Source organism: Schistocerca cancellata, chromosome 1 (genome assembly GCF_023864275.1).
Source record: "Schistocerca cancellata isolate TAMUIC-IGC-003103 chromosome 1, iqSchCanc2.1, whole genome shotgun sequence".
Classification (NCBI taxonomy): domain Eukaryota; kingdom Metazoa; phylum Arthropoda; class Insecta; order Orthoptera; family Acrididae; genus Schistocerca; species Schistocerca cancellata.
This window is the reverse complement of record NC_064626.1, coordinates 1,078,309,592-1,078,331,573: the sequence shown is the minus strand read 5'-3', so window position 1 is coordinate 1,078,331,573 and position 21,982 is coordinate 1,078,309,592. Positions and strand designations below refer to the sequence as shown.

The 21,982-nt window shown below is 41.4% G+C and overlaps 1 protein-coding gene across 3 annotated transcripts in view; it reads left to right on the top strand.

Moving 5' to 3' along the window:
- Positions 1 to 21,982, top strand: part of LOC126091013 (oocyte zinc finger protein XlCOF7.1-like) — a 67,375-nt gene that overhangs the window by 33,250 nt on the left and 12,143 nt on the right. For all 3 annotated transcript variants that reach the window (XM_049907029.1, XM_049907030.1, XM_049907031.1), the window contains exon 2: positions 15,888 to 16,025. In XM_049907029.1, coding sequence (XP_049762986.1) covers positions 15,888 to 16,025 — 138 coding nt within the window. The remainder of the gene's footprint in view (positions 1 to 15,887; positions 16,026 to 21,982) is intronic.

Here is a 21,982-nt window from a genome sequence, read left to right as displayed (position 1 = left end):
ATAGAGTCTTTAAATAGTAAAATGTCTCGAACAGGAATTTTCTGTGACTTGTGCAAAACATTTGATTGTGTGAACCATGACATAATGTAACATAAATTACAATTCTATGGTATAAATGGAATAGCATATGAGTAATTTAAGTCATACCTACAGAACAGGAAGCAAAAAGTTTCCTTATATGGGCCAAGTGATTTAAATAAGTTTGCCACTTCATCTAACTGGGGTGAAATTACATTAGGTGTTCCACAGGGTTCAATCATGGGTCCCCTTCTGTTCTTGATATATGTGAATGACCTCCCTCCCTATCTGAAACAAGAAGCTGAATTGAAACTGTTTGCTGGTGATACAAGCATCATTATTAATCCAGTAAAAGATACTCCAATTGAAAATAAGGTCTTTGGAAAAGTCATTAAATGGTTTTCTGCAAATGGGCTTGCTCTAAACTTTGAAAAAACACAGTACATCCAATTTTCTGCTCCAAAAAGTACAGTTCCTTCAATAAATATAACACATCAACAGAAGTCAGTAGACAGGGTAGAGCATACTAAGTTTTTGGGTGCAGATATAGATGAGAATCTTAATTGGAAAATTCATATTTTGGATCTTCTAAAGTGACTAGGTTCAGCAACTTTTGCAATCAGAATAATTGCCAATTTTGAGATATAGAAATTAGTAAGCTAATATACTTTGCATACTTTCACTCTCTGATGTCACACGGAATAATATTTTGGAGTAACTCAACATTTAGACAAAAAGTATTCACTGCTCAAAAGAAAGTGGTTAGAATAATGCGTTGGGTTCATAGTCGCACATGTTGTAGGCATCTTTTTAAAAGACTGAGAATTCTTACAACAGCCTCACAGCACATTTACTCACTAATGAAATGTGTTCTCAATAACATGGACCAGTTTAAAAACACCAGTGACATTCATGTTTATAATACCAGAAAAAAGAAAGACTTACACTATCCTTGTTTCAACCTATCTTTGGCACACGAAGGGTTAAAATATGCTGCTATAAAAATTTTCGACATATTACCAGATGAAATAAAATGTCTGATATATATATATATATATATATATATATATATATATATATATATATATATATATATATATATATATATATATATATATATATATATATATATATTCAAATTTTGTGTGTATGTTTGTGTTCGTTTGTGTGTCTGTCGACCTGCCAGCACTTTCATTTGGTAAGTCACATCATCTTTGTTTTTAGGTATATTTTTCCTTCGTGGAATGTTTCCTTCTATTATAACCATATATATATATATATACCAGAGAATTGTGTGCAAGGCTGAATGTCAGCTGTAATGCCTTAGAAACAATGTAGGAACCTCTTGGTTATCACAAAGTCTGTACAAGATGGGTCCCCTGGATGCTTATAGAAGAACAAAAAACTCATCGAATGGAAATCTATTGGGAGCTGCTGGACCAATATGAAACTGAAGGTGACAATTTTCTGACAAACGTTATCATCAGAGACGAAACGTGGTGTCACCAGTACGAGCTGGAATCCAAAAGACAGTCCATGGAGTTTTTTCAAGTGTTTCCCTTTTTCGCCCTTTGCTTGCTACCTTTTTCCAGTTCCCAATCTCTTTTTCCTCCCTTAACCTACGTCTATTTTATCATTTCAATACGCCTTTAGCAACTGTTGATGGATTCCAGTGGGTGCCATTTCTTCAGCAATGAGAGATTCAATCACACATCACTGTTTTATACAGCTGTCCGTATCAGACCCCATTTTGGAACAGTCCTCTGCTGGCACCAACTACTGCAGGATGACAGAACCACCCACAAATGAAAAGGAAGGTTCAATCATTACCAATACACCTATCACATCTGGCATGGACATCCAAAGTCACCAAAAAAATAGGAGGCATTACTTTTGAAATGACCCTTGTGTGTGTGTGTGTGTGTGTGTGTGTGTGTGTGTGTGTGTGTAGAACATAACCATATGTACAGATTAATTTGTGATGTGAATATAATATGACTCGCTCCACATCATTTCAATCTGTCACGCAAAATGATCCATGGAGTATGAAACAAACTAACCAACCAACCACAGGCAACAGCATTGTGCTCCTGTGCTGGCCACAAAGTTAGTAAGGTGTTCTTGTGGTGGGGCATTTCATTCCTCCACCAGTGCGGTACACAACTGCTGGGTGGTGATTGGTGCATGTGGATGACTGCAATATGTCCCTCCAAGGCATCCTCCACCCATTGGAGGAATGGACAGGCCAGTCTATTCACCAAATACTCTCTTAATCAAGGAGCTGCTACAGCTGCACGGTTTGGTGAGGCCATCCATCCATTTCAACCATAAAAGTGAAGTCAGGGCTGAACACACCCCTGAAAAACACACCTGGGAAAGGAATACAGTGTCACAATAATGTTTTCTGCTGAGTGTACTGTGCTCAAAGATTTGGAGGTCCCTACACCCAGGCAACATTATGCCTCCCAACATCTTAACATGAGGACTCCCAAAACAATCAGTTTGACAGTGTTCCTAGGTGCATTGTGTACTGTCACATGGTGAGAGGTGGGAAAATGCAATGCACCCAGGAACAATGTAAAATGTGATCATTTTGGTGGTTCAGATGTTATGGTGTTGGAAGACATAATGTTTTATAAGCATACTGATATCCAAATCTTTGAGCATGGTACACTTACCGGTCAATTTTGTTGTGACACTGTACTCCTGCCTCACGTGGGTCTTTTCACGGTACATTCAGCCCCAATTTCACTTTTACAGATGACATTGTATCACCATGTCAAACGACACAGGTGGAGGAAGTTTTAGAACATCTACAGCTTCATGGCTACTCTGCAATCCAGAATTAAGTGCCCAGCAGAGGGTTCATTGAACCACTTTCACACTTTGTTCCACTCTCTAATAGTGTGCAGGAAAAATGAACATTTAAATCTTTCTGTGTGAGCACTGATTTCTATTATTTTATTTCAATGATTATTTCTCCCTATGTAGATGGGTGTCAACAGAATATTTTCACATTTGGAGGAGAAAGTTGGTGATGGCAATTTCGTGAAAAGATCTCACCAAAATGAAATGTGCCTTTGTTTTAATGATTGCCACTGCAACTCGCTTACCACATCCGTGACACTCTGTCCCTAGTTTAATGATAGTACAAAATGAGGTGCCCTTCTTTGAACTTTTTCAATGTCCTCTGTCAGTCCTATCTGGTAAGGATTCCGTAACACACAGCAATACCCTAGCAGAGGACAGACAAGTGTAGTGTAGTGTAGGTAGTCTCCTTAGTGGATTTGTTGCACATTCTAGGTGTTCTGTCAGTTTAAGCTGTTCATAATTGAAATCCCTAGCTGTTTAGTTGAACTGACAGCTTTTAAATTTTTGCAATTGTTGTGTAACAAAAATTTAACAGATTCCTTTTAGTACTCATGTGGATGACCTCATACTTTTTATTATTTAAGGTCAGCTGCCACTTTTTGCACCATAGAGATATCTTGTCTAAATCATTTTGTAATTGGTTTTGATCTTCTGATGACTTTACTATAAGGTAAGTGACAACATCATGTGCAAGTTATCTGAGAGAGCTGCTCACATTTCTCCTAAATCATTTATGTGGTTTAGGAACATCAGAGGGCCTGTAACACTTCCTTGGAGATGCTAGATATCACTTCCATTTTGCTTTATGCCTTTCCATCAGTTACTACAGACTATGACCTTTCTTACAGGAACTCGTGAATTCAGTTTCACGATACTCCTTAGACATGCAAATCTGGTTAGAAGCTGCTTGTGAGGAACTGTATCAAAAGCCTTCTGGAAATCTAGAAATATTGAATCAATCTGAGATACTCTGCCGATAACATTACATCATGAGAATAAAGCAGGGGTTGTGTCAGTAGGTGATTTTCTTTGAAGTAATTTGTAATGCTTGAACACAGTTTGTGTTCCAGAATTCTGCTGCAAATCGACAAAAGTGATATGGGTCTGTAATTTCAATGGATTACTCCTATTTTCTTTCTTGAATATTGGTGTGATGTGTGCAACTTTTCAATCTTTAGGTACAGATCTTCATCAAGCAAGCATTGTATATGGTTGCTAAATATGGAGTTGTTATATCAGCAGACTCTGAAAGGAACTTAATCAGTGTACAACCTGAACTGGAAGTCTTTTGTTTATTAATTGTTTTGAATTGTTTCATTAGACCAAGGATATCTACTTCTAATTTACTCATATTTGTAGTTGTTCTTGATTCGAATTGTGGAATATTTACTTCATGTTTTTTGGGGAAGGAATTTTGAAAATCCATAGTTAACAACTCTGCTCTTGTGGCAAAGTTGTTTGTAATGTTACCATGGCTATCGGGCATTTAAGATACTGATTGTGTCTTCACACTGGTGTACTTTTCATAAAACCAGAATTTCTTTGGACTTTCTACGAGGTTTTGAGACAAAATTTCATAGTTAAAATTATTAAAAGCATCTCGCATTGAAGTTCACTTTAAATTTCAAGCTTATATAAAACTTCACCACTCTAGGAAATCTTGTATTCTTTTGAATGTGGCAGTTTTTTTGCCCCTGCCATTGCATCTGCAACAGTGTTCTGATGTGTTTTGTGTACCATGAGGAATCAGTTCTTTCTCTTATTAATTTATTTGTTATAAATCTCTCAATTGGTGTCGATACTGTTTTCTTGATTTCGAGCCCTATCTGGTCTACACTTACATAATTAGTTCAGTAGAAATTGAGACTGTCTCTCAGGAAGACATCAAATGAATATTTTTATCTCCTTTTTCAAATACACCCATTTTACATTCATTTTTGATGGGTTTGCATGTTACAATACTCAATCTCATTGCAATAACGTTGTGGTTACTAATTCCTGTGGATGATGATACTTGTACTTCCTATTTGGTCAGGACTACTTGTCGTTATGAGGTCAAATTTTCGGAGAAAGCATTTAGTACAATTTTGGATGAAGTTAAGTTTTATGCTCACCTCCAGCTCAGAACATGCATGCGAACATAATTGAGGGCACACTGAAGTCATCTCCTGCTGCCATAACTGTATGAGTTGGGTACCTATTTGAGATGATTCTCAAGTTTTCTTTAAATCTTTTATCAACTGTATCATCTGAATCGGAGGAGAATATTTGTTGATTGAAGGGGGCTTCCCCTCTCCCCCCCCCCCCCTCCCACCACCACCACCATCACCACCAATGTAAATCCCATTGAGCTCATGTGGAGATATATTACAGCACGTCTGCACGCACCAGTGACCATCCAGCTGTTGTCAACAGCACTGGTGAAGGAATGGAATGCACTACTACTAGAACACCTGCCAAACTTGTGGCCGGCATAGGAGTTTGCAGAGCATGCATTCATGTCTGTGGTATCACACACCATATTAAAAACCATGTCCTGCCTTTTGTAATGTCAACGGGGCCATCATAAATTGAGATGACTTCACTGTAATTATTGTCTTTGAATAAAAATGTTCTGTCTGTTCATCTCATTTCTATTTCGTTTGGTTACCTTCTGTACTACACTTAGCAGACCTTTCTATGTATGGTTCGAGTTTCATTGATTTATGTTTCTTGGCAGCACCGTATCAAGCAATTAACTTACTTTCCCCCTGCGGGTCTGGAAGTTAGAATAGGCCCAAGGTGTTCCTGCCTGTCATAAAAGGCAACTAAAAAGAGTCGTACGTTTCAGCCTTTATGTGATGGTCCCCTGTAGGGTTTGACCTCCATTCTTCTAAATTTTGAGCGAGCCAACTGGGGAAGGGCACCGTACATGGTGCATCGTGTCCATCACGCGCTGAGACCTTTCGCATCCTTTGTCGACATGGATCTGCACTTCCACTCATTCTCCAGCTGTTGGGTGAGATCATCCTCGCCCGCATCTCGTGGTCGTGCGGTAGCGTTCTCGCTTCCCACGCCCGGGTTCCCGGGTTCGATTCCCGGCGGGGTCAGGTATTTTCTCTGCCTCGTGATGGCTGGGTGTTGTGTGCTGTCCTTAGGTTAGTTAGGTTTAAGTAGTTCTAAGTTCTAGGGGACTGATGACCATAGCTGTTAAGTCCCATAGTGCTCAGAGCCATTTGAACCATTAGATCATCCTCCTGGGTGCATTTTCCTCCATCCACTGTGCAGTATTGTTTTCTGTGCTGACGATGGTAATGGCCTTGCTCGCTTGTTTGCACCTGATATCTAGAACAGTAGCCAGTCTGTTGTGGTGGGACTGCCATGTACCCTGTTAGCTGTAGCCCCCTAACCACTCAGGGATCGCTCTGTTGATGCCTGCACCGTTAACTCCCCACATATGCAAGTAGTAGATGCCCATCACCCTGGGGCATCGGGACTCCCGGCAATGGCCATCCTGCCAGGTGGCCTTTGCTGCGGCTGGGTGGCGCCCATGGGGAGTGCCCCTGGTCGGAGTGGGTGGCATCAGGGTGGATGATATGCCATGAAGCTTAGTACATCATCTCTTGCTAGTGGTCAACTGCCAGCAGTCTCTAAATGTTTAAGGGCTCAATTTAATGCGCGGAATTACAACCCCAAATCATTCTCCTCCCTGACCACACCAGGGAGGAATGCCAGGCTAAGGATGGCAGTGAATCTTATTTGTTCCAGTACCTGGTATTTACAACAGCTGATGGGGACTCCTTTGTGTCAATGAAGCCTCAGTTTTTTGTAGAACATTTAGAGGACAAGTTTGGGAAAATGGAGGGATTGTCCAGAATGCAGTCAGGGTCAGTCTTGATAAAAGCAGCATCCTCTGCCCAGTCATGGGCATTACTCACTTGTGACAAGCTGGGGAATGTTTATGTTACTATCACACCCCACAAGAGCTTAAATATGGTCCAGGATATTATATTCCACAGGGACCTCCTTTTGCAGCCTGAAGGACAAGCTGTACGCCAGTTTAGAGCTGCGAGGTGTTCATTTCGTCTGGCATGTCTGGCATCGGGGTCTGAGGGACAATCAGGTTGCTACCGGTGCCTTCATCTTGGCCTTCGAGGGTGAAATATTACTGAGAAGGTAAAGGTGATGCCTTACCTCTGTGATGTCAAGTCATATATCCCTCCCCCGCTTCAGTGCTGTAAGTTCGGCCATATGTCTTCCCCCTGTACTTCCAGCATTACCTGTCGAAATTGTGGATGTCCTTCACATCCCAATACTCCATGTACCCCATCTACCATCTGCGTCAGCTGTGGAGATCATCATTCACCTCGCTTGCCAGACAGCAGGATTTTACAGTTAGAGAGGAAAATCATGGAATACAAGACCCTGGACCGAGTGCCCTACACTGAGGCTAAGAGGAAATTTAAAAGACTCCATCCTGTGCACGTGACATCATCTTATACTGCCGCTAGAACTTCTGTTCCAGCCCCATCCATTGCATCAATTCCAGTTGACTCACAGAGCCATAAGACTACACCAGCCACCTTGATTGGGGGGGGGGGGCACATCTCTGTTGCTCCCTCAGCACCTACTTCGGGAGCAGCACCCCCCCCCCCCCCCCCCCCCGCCCCCCAACCTTCGAGGATATCATTCCCCACTTTTCAGCTGGAGAAGCATAAATCTTCTTTGGCTCCTTTCACTAGGAAGGGGTCCCTTGGGTCAACCCCTTCCCAGGTTCCTACCAGTGGCAAAACGGACTCCATTGGGCTTCACGGTCCTCCTCAGTCCCAGAGACTGACTCAGTGAAGCCCTCCCAGCCAGAAAAACCAAAGGAGCAGCGAGAGAAACCCAAAAAGAAGAAGATCCCCAAGAACCCAGACATTGCGGTGGCACCAGTACCACCACTACCTACAAGCTCGGTGTCTGAGGATGAGGTAGAGATTCTGGCATCCCTTTAGGACCTAGATCTCGCTGGACCCTCAAACACAATGGATGTTGGTAGAACAGGTACTCTGTCACTGGCAGCAGGTGACCCCACAGCGTAAACTGCGTCCTTGAGCACTTCATGCCATCCCAGCCCCATGATAAGGGCATCCTCTAGTTGAATTGTTGCAGTTTTTTCCACCAACTGGCTGAGCTACGGCAACTCTTAAGCTTTACACCTGCTTTCTGCATTGCCCCCCAGGAAATCTGGTTCCCGGCAATGCAGAACCCTGCCCTCCACAGCTATAGGGGATGTTACAAGAACCATAGCAAATGTAATAGAGTGTCAGATGGAGTTTGTGTCTATGTCCTGAACTCAGTATGTAGTGAACATGTGCCCTTTCAAACTCCTCTTGAAGCTGTGGTTGTCAGGATAAGGACGACATAGGAAATAACTGTCTGCAACATTTATCTTCCTCCAGATGTTGCAGTACCTCTGAACGTATTGGCTGCCCTGATTCAACAACTCCCTAAGCCTTACCTACTTTTGGGAGATTTTAACTCCCATAACCGTATGTGGGGTGGTACCATGCTTACTGGCCGAGGTAGAGATGTCGAAAATTTACTGTCTTTGCTTGATCTCTACCTCTTAAGTACTGTGGCCGCCACTCATTTCAGTGTGGCTCATGGTACTTATTCGGCCATTGATTTATCAATCTGCAGCCCAGGACACCTCTCATCTGTCCACTGGAGAGTCCACAATGACTTTTCTGGTAGTGACCACTTGCCCATCTTCCTGACACTCCCCCGGTGTCATGCCCATGGATGCCTAACCAGATGGGCTTTAAACAAGCCAGACTGGGATGCTTTCACCTCTGCTGTCACATGGTACCATCAATGTGATGGTTGAGAGGGCAACTAGAATGATCGTTAGACGTGTTTTTGGGTACCAGACCCCTACAGTTGTCCGTGGTGTTAACATACAAGGTGTGCAATCTACCAATGCCATTGTGATTGCTGAGCACTTTTCTGAGCATTATGCTCAAGCCTCCGCATCAGAGTACTACCCCCAGCCTTTCGCACCCTCAAACGGCGGATGGAGGGGAAACTCATTTTCTTCACCACACACCACAGTGAACCCTATAATGCTCCATTTACAGAGTGGGAGCTCCTCAGTGCCCTCGCACATCGCCCCGACACAGCTCCTGGGCCGGACTGGATCCAAGTCAGATGATTAAACATCTCTCGTCCAACTATAAGCGACATCTCCTCATCATCTTCAACCAGATCTGGTGCAATGGTGTCTTTCCATCGCAACGGTGGGAGAGCACAATCATTCCAGTGCTCAAACCCGGTAAAACCCACTTGATGTGGATAACTGTCAACTCATCAGCCTCACTAGCATTCTTTGTAAGCTGCTAGAACATATGGTGTGTCGGCGGTTGGTTTGAGTCCTGGAGTCACAAGGCCTACTGGCTCCATGCCAGTGTGATTTCTGCCAGGGTCACTCTACCACTGATAATTTGTCCCCCTCGAGTCTGCCATTCAAAAAGCCTTTTGATTTACAGAAAGTGTATGATACAACCTGGTAACATCATAACCTTGCCACTTTATATGAGTGGGGTCTTCTGATTGTTATCCAACATTTCTTGTTGCCCCATACTTTCCACGCCCAAGTTGGTGCCTCCCATAGTTCCCTCCATGTCCAGGAGAATGGGGTCTATATTGAGTGTCTCTCTATTAAACAGTCTAGCAGAAGCTGTAGGGCCGTTGGTCTCACCTTCTCTGTATGCAGACGACTTCTGCATTTCATACTGGTCCTCCAGTACTGATGTTGCTGAGTGGCACCTACAGGGAGCCATCCACAAGGCACAGTCATGGGGTGTAGCCCACAGCTTCCAGTTTTCAGCCGCAATGTCATGTGTCATGCACTTCTGTCAGCATCCTTTACCTTAATGATGATCCATTCTCTGTAGTGGAGACATATTGATTCTTAGGACTGGTTTTTGATGCCCGATTGACTTGGCTACCTCACCTTTGTCAGCTTAAGTGGAAGTGCTGGCAGCAACTTAACACCCTCCACTGGCTGAGCAAAACCAACTGGTATGCAGATTGCTGTACGCTACTGCAGCTCTACAGAGCCCTTGTTCAATCCTGCCTTGACTATGGGAGTATGGTTTATGGTTCGGTGGCACCCTCAGCGTTGCGTTTACTCAACCCAGTGCACCGATGTGGCATTTGCCTAGTGACAAGAGCTTTTGGGATGAGTCCAATGACCAGCATCCTGGTGGAGGCCGGAGTCCCTCCATTGGAGGTTAGGCATGCACAACTGCTCGCCAGTTACATTTCACACATTCATAGTTCTCTTGAGCATCTGAATTACTGTCTCCTGCATCCCCTGTCCAGGTCAGGGCCTATGATTGTGGTTCGCATACAATTGTTTCTGTCTGAACTGGAGTCTTTCCCTAAACCACCTCTACTTGAGGTACACATACACCTCCAGCACATAAACCTAGGCTGAAGCTTCATCTGGATCCTTTGCATGGCCCTCAGGACTCAGTTAACCCCACGGCTCTCTGCTGTCACTTCTTCTCGATTCTTGACGTGTTCCGGGGCTCTGAAGTGGTTTACACTGATGGCTCGATGGCTGACGGTCACGTTGCATTATCCTTTGGTAGCGACCATCCAGAAGTCCATCTATGCCCTCGAACGGCTTAGTTGTTCAGTGGCGATTGTCTGGACCCCAGGTCACATCGGAATTCGAGGTAATGATCATGCCGACAGGCTGGCTAAACAGGCTACACGGCAACTGCTACTGGAGGTTGGCAACCCCATAACTGACCTGCATTCATTATTACAGTGCAAGGTTTTTCAGCTTTGGCAGACAGAGTGGCATAATCTCAGTACGCACAACAAACTGCATGTCATTAAGGGGACTACGAACATGTGGAAGTCCTCGGTGAGGGCCTCTCTCAGGGACTCTGTGGCTGTCTGCTGGCTCCACATTGGCCCCACTTGGGCAACCTACAGCTATCTCCTGAGCCGTAAAGACCTGCCTCAATGTTGGTGTAGCACCCAGTTGTCAGTGGGCCATATCCTGGTGCACTGTCCTACTTTGGCTGCCCTGCAACGAAATCTTTGTTTACGGGGCTCGTTGCCGCCAATTTTATCTGACATCATCTCTTCGGCTGATACAGTTTTGCATTTTCTTCATGTGGGTGGGTTTTATCATTTGCTCTTCAGTTTTAGCACATGTTCTTTGTCCCTATGTGTCCTCCACTCTAGTGCTTTCAGGGTGGTGGTTTTAATGTGTTGCAGAGTGGCTGACTTCTCCTTTTTATTCTCATTGACACCCAGCCATGGTAATCTGCTTTCTTGTTTTAATCTTTTCTACCTATTTCTTACATCTCTCTGTGGTTTTCTTGTCCTCTTTTATTCCTTGTAGTGTTTGTTGCCTTTCTGTCTTTTTGTCGTTTTTCCTTTGTTTCGGTATTGTTCTCTACATCTTGTTTGTTTTATTCTTTCCCTTGTATGATTGTTTTCACAGGAACAAAGGACCAATGACCAAGCAGTTTGGTCCCTTTCCCCCATTTTAAACCAACCCATCAACCAAAACTTACCTTCATCCTTCAGTTTTTCACATGAGTGTATTATGTCAGATATCTTGCTGATATTTGTTTTTCAAGTATATAATTCTAGGATGCCAAATGTTACGTCAAGAAACCTAGTGAGTGTACACAATGAAATAGCATTTTCAGTTATTCCACAGAAACAGGTGTTGTTCTTTGTTTACAGTGCAAGTATTATCATAAAACCTAATGGAGAACTGTCAACACAAGAAAATTTAAATAATTCTTGAAAATTAGTAACTGGATCTCTGGAAATAGATAGTCACTGAATTTAAATAAAAAACAATACATGGAATTCAGTATGGCACAAGCCCTGACCACACCATTAGAAATAATATAGGTGTAAATTAATAAGTGAAACACAATATCGTATATTCTTAGATTTTGGAGATGATAATGTAAAAAAGTGACATACTTTTTCTATTTTCATTCACTAATGTCGTATGGCATCCTATCATGTCACTGAGGAAAAAAGTGCTTGTTGTACAGATCTTTTAACATGGATAATACGTAGTGTTTACTGAAAAACCTCTAGTAGATACTGGGCATACTGACAACAGCTTTACAGTATAGCACAATCAGTGTTTGTAGGCAATGGAGGCTGATCATAATGATCCCTTGCCAGAAGTCCATCATAACCTCCAATTCCTACTCACATCTTTGGACCCATCCCAGAATCTCTTCCCTAGATCTATCTTCCTCCTAACCCTTTGCACACACAACTTCCACATTCTTCCCAACAACAATAAACCCAACACTCTTGGACACCCCATTGTCACGTAGGTTACTGTGATACTGCTGAAAAAATTTTCATTCTTGTCGACCAGCAACTCTAACTGGACCCAGGTCAAGACACCCTATTGTTACTCCTCTACAATCTTAACATCTACTCTCTTATTCACTTCACACAGTCCTCTTCAGCCCAAATGTGCCACATTACTGGATGTTGACCTCCCCCTGCATCCATATTTCTGTACATACCAAGCCCACTAACCATCAACAGAGTCTGCATTTTGATGGCTGTCATTCCTTCCACATCAAAAAATCACTCCCATATACCGTAATCTGGCCACCAATGGACATCATGCAGAGTATGCTGAAGGTCTCAATAAGGCCTTTACAGACAGGCACTATCCCTCCCTCCCCCCTCCCTCCAGGCCTGGTCCATATACATTTTCCGAACCATATCCTTCCCCTCCCCCCTCCCTCCCCTTGGTCTTCCCTACTACCACCACCAACCCCAAGAACCAGATGCAAAGCAGCACTCCCCCCCCCCCCCTCCTTCTCATCATCACAAGTTTGAATAACTGAACCATAGTTTTTGCCAGGCCTTGGATTATCTACAGAGGGACCCAGATAAATAGTCAATATTAATGGAACATACTGTTAATAATTCTTGCACAGGGGGAAGAACAATTCTTGCAGAGGGGGAAGGTTATTTTGTGTGTTCAAAGTGACCCACATCAGCAGTCAAACAATGCTGAACTGTTGACCAAACTACAGCCATGACTGTTGCCAGTATGATAGCCCCACAGGACGCCTCAGTGGTTTCTCATATTTCATTCAGTGTGGCTGGCTTCTGTTGATAAACTTCATTTTTCCAAGTCCCCCATAGGTAGAAGTCAAGAGATGAAAGGTCTGGAGACTGTGGTGGGCACTCAACAGCTACTCTTTGGCCTACCCATTGTCCAAGTAGATTTTCATCCAAGTAGGCTCTGACATCTCTGTGGTAGTGAGGCAGAGCACCATCTTGTTGTAGGTAAAAATTTTTATTCCCAAATACCTCTCAGATGGCAGGTAAAATTGATGTTTGCAGCATACAAAGATACACATCACCAGTTACAATACCTTCAAGGATTAATGGGCCAATCAATCTGCACGATGACAGATCGAACCGCACCACACATTAACATCTGGTGGAGTAACATGTCAGTCCACATGAACGTGAGCATTTTCAGGAGACCAGTAAATGCAGTTGTGGTGGTTTACAGTGGAGTTCAGTTTGAATTGCACCTCGTCAGACCAGATCAATCCACACATCATTGTGGTCCATCCCTGTGCCACACACTCCAGACTCTTTGCCACACGGGTTGTACCTCTGTGGAAGACCATGGTTCAAGACCTCTACAATTCAGCCATCAGCACACCCTGCTCCAGTCTCATCACAGGCTAATTCTACCCTGTCAAAGACAAGGCCAGCTGTGAGAGCAGCCATGTCATTTACCAGCTCTGTTGCAATTTCTGCACAGCATTCTATGTGGGCAAAATCACTAACCAGCTGCCCACTCGAATGGCGACTGCTGAACTGTGTCCAAGAGCAGAGTTGACTGCCAGTGGTGAAATACACTGCAGAGTACAACATGCTATATTTCCTTGCTGCTAATCAACCTGTGCCCTCTGAGTCCTTCCTCCCCTCAACACCAGATTTTCTGAAATATGTACATGGAAGCTGTCCTCCCAACCCAACATGCCCTACTTTCCTACAATCTTTGTGGTCTCAGTCTCTGCTAGATCCTGCCCCAAAGTTACCACTACCCTGCCCTGCCCCAAGATACTAACTTCCTTCAACCTTCACCAATACCTTCTTCTCCCCCCCCCCCCCCCCCCCCCCCGTCTCCTCCTCCTTTGTTCTGCCACCTCGTCGTAGTATATCCCTTCACATCATGATGTGCTGCACGAATTCACTGTGTGTTGCCTTCCTGTGCCAAGCACCATCTGCATTTCCCTCCCACATTCCTATCCCATACACCTTCTGCCTCTCTCCTGCGCTCCACATTCTTTCTCCCCTCCCCCGTTCCAGCTAACATAACCCTCAAGTCAGTCAACCTGCAGAACTGCAGTCCCGACTTTGTATATTCAGTCAGCTCAAAGTAACTGAACAGGTGTGTGTGTGTGTGTGTGTGTGTGTGTGTGTGTGTGTGTGTGTGTGTGCATGCATTTGTGTGGGTGGGTGCACGCGTGTGCAGATATGAATTTGGTGTCTTTCCAATAGCATATCCATGCTATTGAACAGTTTCAGTGTCTGCACGAAATTGAAATGAAAATATCTAACCCAGAAACATGACTCCATAGTTCCTCATGTATCATTCAACTAGTCACTAGGCCCCAGAGACTAAATAGTCTATTTTATACACTTATTGGGTTAACATAAATCTTTTATTTGTCAAGATTGCAATCTGTAATAGGCTTATATCAATAAAAATTATAAATTGCAATCTTGACTAATAATGTTTTTTTTCTGAATCTATTAACTGTAAAAAAAACTGCAGATAATGTATCTCCACCTTAACACTGTCAAGAAACAACATTCTGTTTTTTGCTGGTAAACTGAAGGTACTTCTTGGCCTTTTCTGTGTGGCTACTGTAAGATCATGTACCATAACAAACAAATGATACTATCCCTATATCTTTTGAAATCATTAGGAAGAAGTTCACGAAAGAGTATTTGAAAGGCACAGTGGTAATATGTATTCACATTACGTGTTATGTTCGGAGATCACAATACAATGTTGATTTCTTGTATTACAGTGTAGCAAAACAAAGTTTGGTATACCCTGACATTTTTCACAATATGAAGAGTATCATTTTGTCACATGTGGATGTGGGCTTTCCTCACAATTACTTCTGTTTTTCATCCATGTGGCACTATTGAACTGCCATGGTATTTAAAAAATTGCTATAATCATTATCATCTTGTGATCGTTTTCATCAAAACTTGACGAGTATGACATTCATTTGAAATGTCAACATATTTAAACACTACCATCCAGTTGGTAACGTAAGAGCTTTTCATCACAATTTTGTTACTTCATTGTGTTCCTCTTTTATTTCTACTCAGCTAAAAAATGTGCCACTTGTTATTAAAACATTATATTATTTATTTATTCACTGGGTCTATTTTGACCCCGTAATATCATGAGAGACTTGTTAATTACATGTTCTTTCTTTCCAGTACCTCTTCATTCTCTGCTTCTAGTGGCTCTCTCTGCTCCCAATATCTTAATTTTGATTCGGGTATGAATCTACCTATGACATTCCGTGACATCCCTGTAGCTGGACCTATCCTTCTTTGCTACATATGGATTTTCTTCATCTATTCCAGTTGGTTTCCTGTCCCCCTGACTTCTTTCGTGCAGTCATTTCTTGTGAAGCATGTTAGAAGAAATCCATTTGATTGAAAGCTCACACGTATAGCAGTCTTTTTGTTGTGTCTTTCTCTGACGCAATGTCTCCTCTATAGGGGTAATAGGACATATACTCAAAATGGAGAGTTTAAGGCTAGATAAAGTTTAAGACTTTGTTATCTGTTTGCCAGTAAATTTTAAATAAAATGTGTGTGAAGCAGAAGTTTGGCTGTTATTTAGTACTGAAAGAAGTGTATGACTTACGTCCATTTATTAAATTATCATTGCACTGTATTTTTTTAAGGTATCTGAAGGAGATGGCATGCCATCAGAAGTATGTTACAATTGCATGCACCAACTGGAAAGCTCATACAGATTCAGACAGAAGTGTGAAGAAGCAGATACTAAGCTTAGGAAACTACTGAGAGCTGCCAAAGATGCGGTAAGTTGTAATGTTCAGTGACAGCAGTATAAAATTATTCTGAAGCTCTGTCAGTGTCAAAATTCGGTACAGTACTGACAACGAAAACAAAACATCACCAATCTGAACTGATATTTTATGAACAAAAAGCTCACTTACAAGATACCATTCCCAGCAACCGATCCCATGCAGAAATTTTGGCCATGATTCTGACTGTACGCAATTATGACCTTCTGGATGTACAGCTTCAGTTGTTTTTTATTAATGACAACCAGAACTCTCCTATTTGTGGAATATTGAAGGTGAGCATAGAGGAGGAGGTATGGGTCATATCTGCCCAAAGTGTTTCAAAATCTTGTTCAAGAACACTTTATTCTATTCGAAGAAAAGGAAACAATACGAGTACATAACTCCAAATGAATCAACCTAAGCAAGTGAAGGTTTATTATGAAATGAATTTATTTGATTTGCAATTTAATCTTACCAATGATGTTTCTTTTCTTCTCATCCTGTCTGGTAAGTCTCCCCTGATGTGGAGTTCCAGGCGTCTTTTCTGAACTCTACCCCTTTTCCTAGACCTCACTAGCCCTTTTCACCCCTCCTACTTTCCCTTCAACTCTTCTGCTTGAAGAAGGATCAGCTGGCTTCAAAAGCTTACAAACTTTAATACCCCCCCCCCCCCCCCCCACACACACACACGCTCAGTCGACTGCCAGCTCTTTCCTGGCCTACAGTGACTGTACTGGGGTGAGGGGTGGGGTGGGGTGAGGTGAGGTGAGGTGAGGGATGGGGAGAGATGGGAGCCAGGGAGGGGGTTGGGGAAGTGTCTAGCACCTCATGGGAGAGTGGTGAGCCTTCTGTGGCCTAGCTAGGGGTGCAGGTAGAGGAGACAGGTGGCATATGGCTGAACATGCAATTTCATAGACTAGGGTGACATATAACAGCAGACAACTAGTTGATGGGGGGATACAGATTGGGTGGGGGTACCGGGGAGGGTGGAGAGAGTGAGTGAGTGAGTGAGTGAGTGCGTGCGTGCATGCGTGCTTGCGTGTGCGTGCGTGCCCCCCCCCCCCCCCACACTATTAGCTGTGGAGGGGGGGGGGGGGGGGGAGCAGTGAGTTACCTTAGGCCTTAGGTTTAGGCCAGGAAAGTTATGGGAGTGAAGTACGTGCCGTAAGTATAGCTCCCATCTGCACAGCTCATAAAAACTGGTGGTGGTGGAAAGGATCCAGATGGCACAGGTTGTGAAGCAGCCATTGAAATCTCGCATGTTGTGCTCTGCTGCATGTCATGCCACTGGGTTGTCCACTTGCCTGAATAGGTTAGACCAACCAGTAGCTATGATGCCACTGGTATAGCTCACTGCTTCATCAGAACTCACAAACTCTGCAGACAGTGCTGCAATAAGGCAGTGCTGCCTATGGTAAATAAAGAAATCCACCAACTACGAAATCAGTAAGTTAGATTGAATGTGGTGGTTGATTTTCATTCACAGCCATGGGTCCATCGAGGTGTTGTTTTCTATCACGAAGCATCACCTTTACCATCCAATGAACTGCCATATAGTGACAGTTTGTAAGGTCCCTCTACATCTGTGCCACCATCATACACAGACTATGTCTTTAATTTTACTTTCTTTCTTCTTTGTTTTCCTAACTCTTCTTTATGGCTTTCAGTTGCAGCATCATGGTTTCATCTTTCTGGATCTGTGACACTTCTCGAAAATACTTTCCTGTCATGTTGGGAGACTCCAAAGACCTTGCTTGTTTTCTGTTGGTAGACATACAGCTTTTTAACATAGGACTTTACTTCTCCTTGAGGTATTTTATACTTTTCTTGCCTCGCATATTATTTTTGAAGTGCGATGAATTCACATTACTTTTCTCCAAAAATCTTTTGGCAATGCAACTTACATCAAAAGATGTGAGTGAAAAACCCTCTTTTTCTTGCTTTTTATTAAATACTGGAGGCCTACCATAGTTATTCAACTGAATTTTCTTGACTTTCCTCTAAGTCAATGATTTACGGATACTAAACTTTTGTTTTGCTTCTCAGTAAGACACCGCTTTATGAACTATTTCAGCTGCCCTGGTCAGATTAGAGGTGTATTCTCTGACTGTGCTGAAATTGTATTTACAAGTATTTATCTGTGTGAAATACAAGAAATTATTTGCAAGCCTAGTCTGACCAAAGTTGGAAGAAAGACTGAAAATAAGATATTGAGATAACTCTTGAAATGGAAACTTTTCTACCAAAATTTACTTGTGTCTCCTCATCAACATGATATTAATTTGTAACAGTCTCTTCCTCCTTGTTTTATCCATCATAATCTTCAATAGCCTTTCTTCCACCCCTGTTCTTTTCACATTATAAATTACCATTATTTCTCCAGCATCTGCCTTCCTACGGAACATTTTTTTCTGTTGGTTTATTTAATTTTGTATCTGTCCTTGTTTTGCCTTTCATGTACCTTGTGTGATTTTCTTCAAGTTTACCTTTCATATCTAAATATCAAGAATTTGTCATTTGTAAAACTGAAACTTGTCTTGCCTTTTAATCCAGTAACATATCCATTTTTTTTAAATTTTGTATTTATTTCAATTTTGATATGTATTCACCTGATTCAGCCAGCAAATGAATTACTAGAATATGGAATTAGTCATGTTTTTGTGGTGTAATTACAATGACGTGCAACAGAAACCTTTAAGTAATTACATGGTTTCTATATTTATATATTAAATGTACTTTTATATATCTGAAATGATGTAATTGCAGTCAGTTAATTACTATAAATTTTAATTACTCTAAATTAAGTCATTGCAATAATTACTGTAGATCTCGCAACTAAACATAAAATAAATCTGTCCTCAACCCAGAATTTTTATTAAATACATTTGTGTTGAAAGTGATATGCTGTTGCCTTCCTCTGACCTTTGAATTGACTTTTTTAGTCAGTTATTGGGGCGCTTCAGTGTAATGTGCATCCTTAACCATTATAAAATGTCATTTTGTCACATTAATGTACCACTGCTAGAGATTAAAAAGTGATACTCAACAGAAAAAATCCTAGGTCTGACAGGTAATCTGACCTATGACCTTTGGATTTGTCTTAAAGTGCCAAGCCCACACCCAGGTATTGTAAATTATTTGGTATGTATTATTTTGCAAGAAATTGAAGCTTTGATATAATATTTGTATCAGTATTCCACTGTTGTAACGCAAGATAAACCTTCCCTTCCTCACTTATATTAAAAAATTCATCTGCTGGAAAAAGATATTTTTTGAGAAGACATTTCTACTATTGACTCTTAAATTGTGGTGTTGTACTAGTAAGACTTTTGGCATCATGTGAGAGATCATTAAACAGTTTTTATTCATGAAGCGTACAAGATGGAAGATATATGTGGTGAGTATTGGTACTTTTTGGGAGACATTTGTACGTTAGTTATGCATAAGGCAAAATAAAATAGTAAAATATTTGTACTAGTGTAACATGAAACATTCAGTTCAAACAATTAAACACTGTTAGCCCATATTATGAGTGACCTACTCTCCTGTCTGTCCTTCACCATCCAATTCTTCTCTTCTGGGTTTCAGAAAAATAGAAGTTTATAACCTTTATTTAATTATTTTAAAAGGAAAAGTCACGTAAGAAAAGTGGAAAATTACAAGTAGACATAATTACTTACAAGAACTTATTTTCAGGAGACCAAATTCCAAGTACTGCCAATAGATACACATTCTGTTCTGAATTTTGGAGGAAAGAGTGGTCTGTTAACAGCATTTTTAGGGATGCTGTAAACTGGTTTAACACAAATGGGCTTCCTGTTAATAACAGCAAAACAAATTTTATTCAGTTTCATATAGTCTCTAAATATGGAGAAATAGGAGAAATACTAGGTAACCAGCAAATAGCTACGGTGGACATTTCAAAATATCTGGGCCTACATATTGATAGCCAACTAAACGATATTGTGGATGATCTGTGCAAAAGACTGTCTTTTCTAACGTATGTTTTACATATTGTTTTCTCTTACAGAAGTGTGGAATCTATTATGCTAGCTTATTATGGTTATTATCATGCTGTTATGGCATATGGAAACATGTTTTGGAAAAATCAGCCACTGCCTAGAAAAGTTCTACAGTATATGCACAGATAAGAGCCATAAGAATCATCAGTGATGTCCACCCGAAAGCCACATGCATAAATCCTTTCAAGGAACTTGAAATACCCACATGCATTACACCAAAGATATTCTCAACAACATTTTTTCTTTTTAAGAAAAAAGCCCATTTTTAAATGTAATAGTGTATATCACAGCCATGATTTTTTTTTTTCAATCCTAAGTAAGTCAGTTCCTATAGCAAGGGCCACTTTACACCACACAGAATAATTCCTGAATCCACACTCAGATACATTCCAAAAGTCTTAATTGTGTACATTTTTATTTATTATTGTAAACATGCTTGTTTTTCTGTAGCAGATTAATTTCCTGGTCTTATTATTTTCTGTAACACTTATATTTCTGTTATAGAATATAGTATGAGTATGCACTTTAATATAAGTTTGGTTGGTACTATTTACATAACTCCATGATTGTAACCACAACAAACTTTTAAAACTGACACATTCCATATATTATAATACATTCATAATGTGGGTCACCAGAGCACGAAATGCACTCATTGGATGAATAAACTCTCCTCCTGCACGAGCGACATATCCCTCCGCAACCTTCTGAAACCTATCTGTCTTTCCTCGTTGATGAAGGAACACTTCCAAAAGCATGGAATAGATTTTTTTACTACATGGCTAGCCATTAAAATTGCAACACCAGGAAGGTTAGAAAATAACAAAATTTTACTTATTGTGTGTACATAGTATAGTAAGAAGAATATGTGATTAAATTTGTAGCTGTTTTGGAGATAGAAGAGGGGCAAAATTTGCTAGACACAGTTGCAGCCTCTTGCAGCAGGGATGCTTCTAATCTGGTGAGGCATCAAGTTGAATTGAGATTGGTTGGCAATGCTCCCAACTCTATACAAAATTCATCAGTTGTAGTGGCAAGTTAGTCTCTCAGCAATCGAAGACCAGATGATTTCAGTTGTTGAGCAATTTGCAGAACATGCTGGCAGGGTAGCAGTTGTATCAAGCTAGGTCAGGACAGTACCTGCAACAAACTGTCTTGCATTATGTCATTGAAAGATAATGTCTGGGGACCATGAAGATAAAGCATAGCCTCCCCAGTGAATTTGTTGGAAGACAGGCTGGACAGTGAAGGGGGAGGCGTGTTTATAGTGATAGAAAGTGCAATAGTATTGAAGGAAATTGACGAAGATCCGAAATGTGAAATAATTTGGGTGAAGGTCACGGTTAAAGCAGGCTCAAACATGGTAATTGGGTGTCTCTATAGGCTCCCTGGCTCAGCAGCTGTTGTGGCAGAGCACCTGAAGGAAAATGGGGAAAATATTTCGAGTAGATTTCCCCACCATGTTATAGTTCTGGGTGGAGATTTTAATTTGCCGGATATAGACTGGGAGACTCAAATATTTATAACGGATGACAGGGACAAAGAATCCAGTGAAATTTTTTAAGTGCTTTATCTGAAAACTACCTTGAGCAGTTAAACAGAGAACCGACTCGGGGCGATAACATATTAGACCTTCTGGTGACAAACAGACCCGAACTATTTGAAACAGTTAATGCAGAACAGGGAATCAGCGATCATAAAGCGGTTACTGCATCGATGATTTCAGCCGTCAATAGAAATATTAAAAAAAGGTAGGAAGATTTTTCTGTTTGTTTAGCGAAAGTGACAAAAAGTAGATTTCAGACTACCTGGTGGCTCAACACAAAATTTTTGTCTCAAGTACAGATAGTGTTGAGGATCAGTGGACAAAGTTAAAAAACCATCGTAAAATATGCATTAGATGAGTACGTTTTTTAGATTAGATTTACTTTCATTCCAATTGATCCG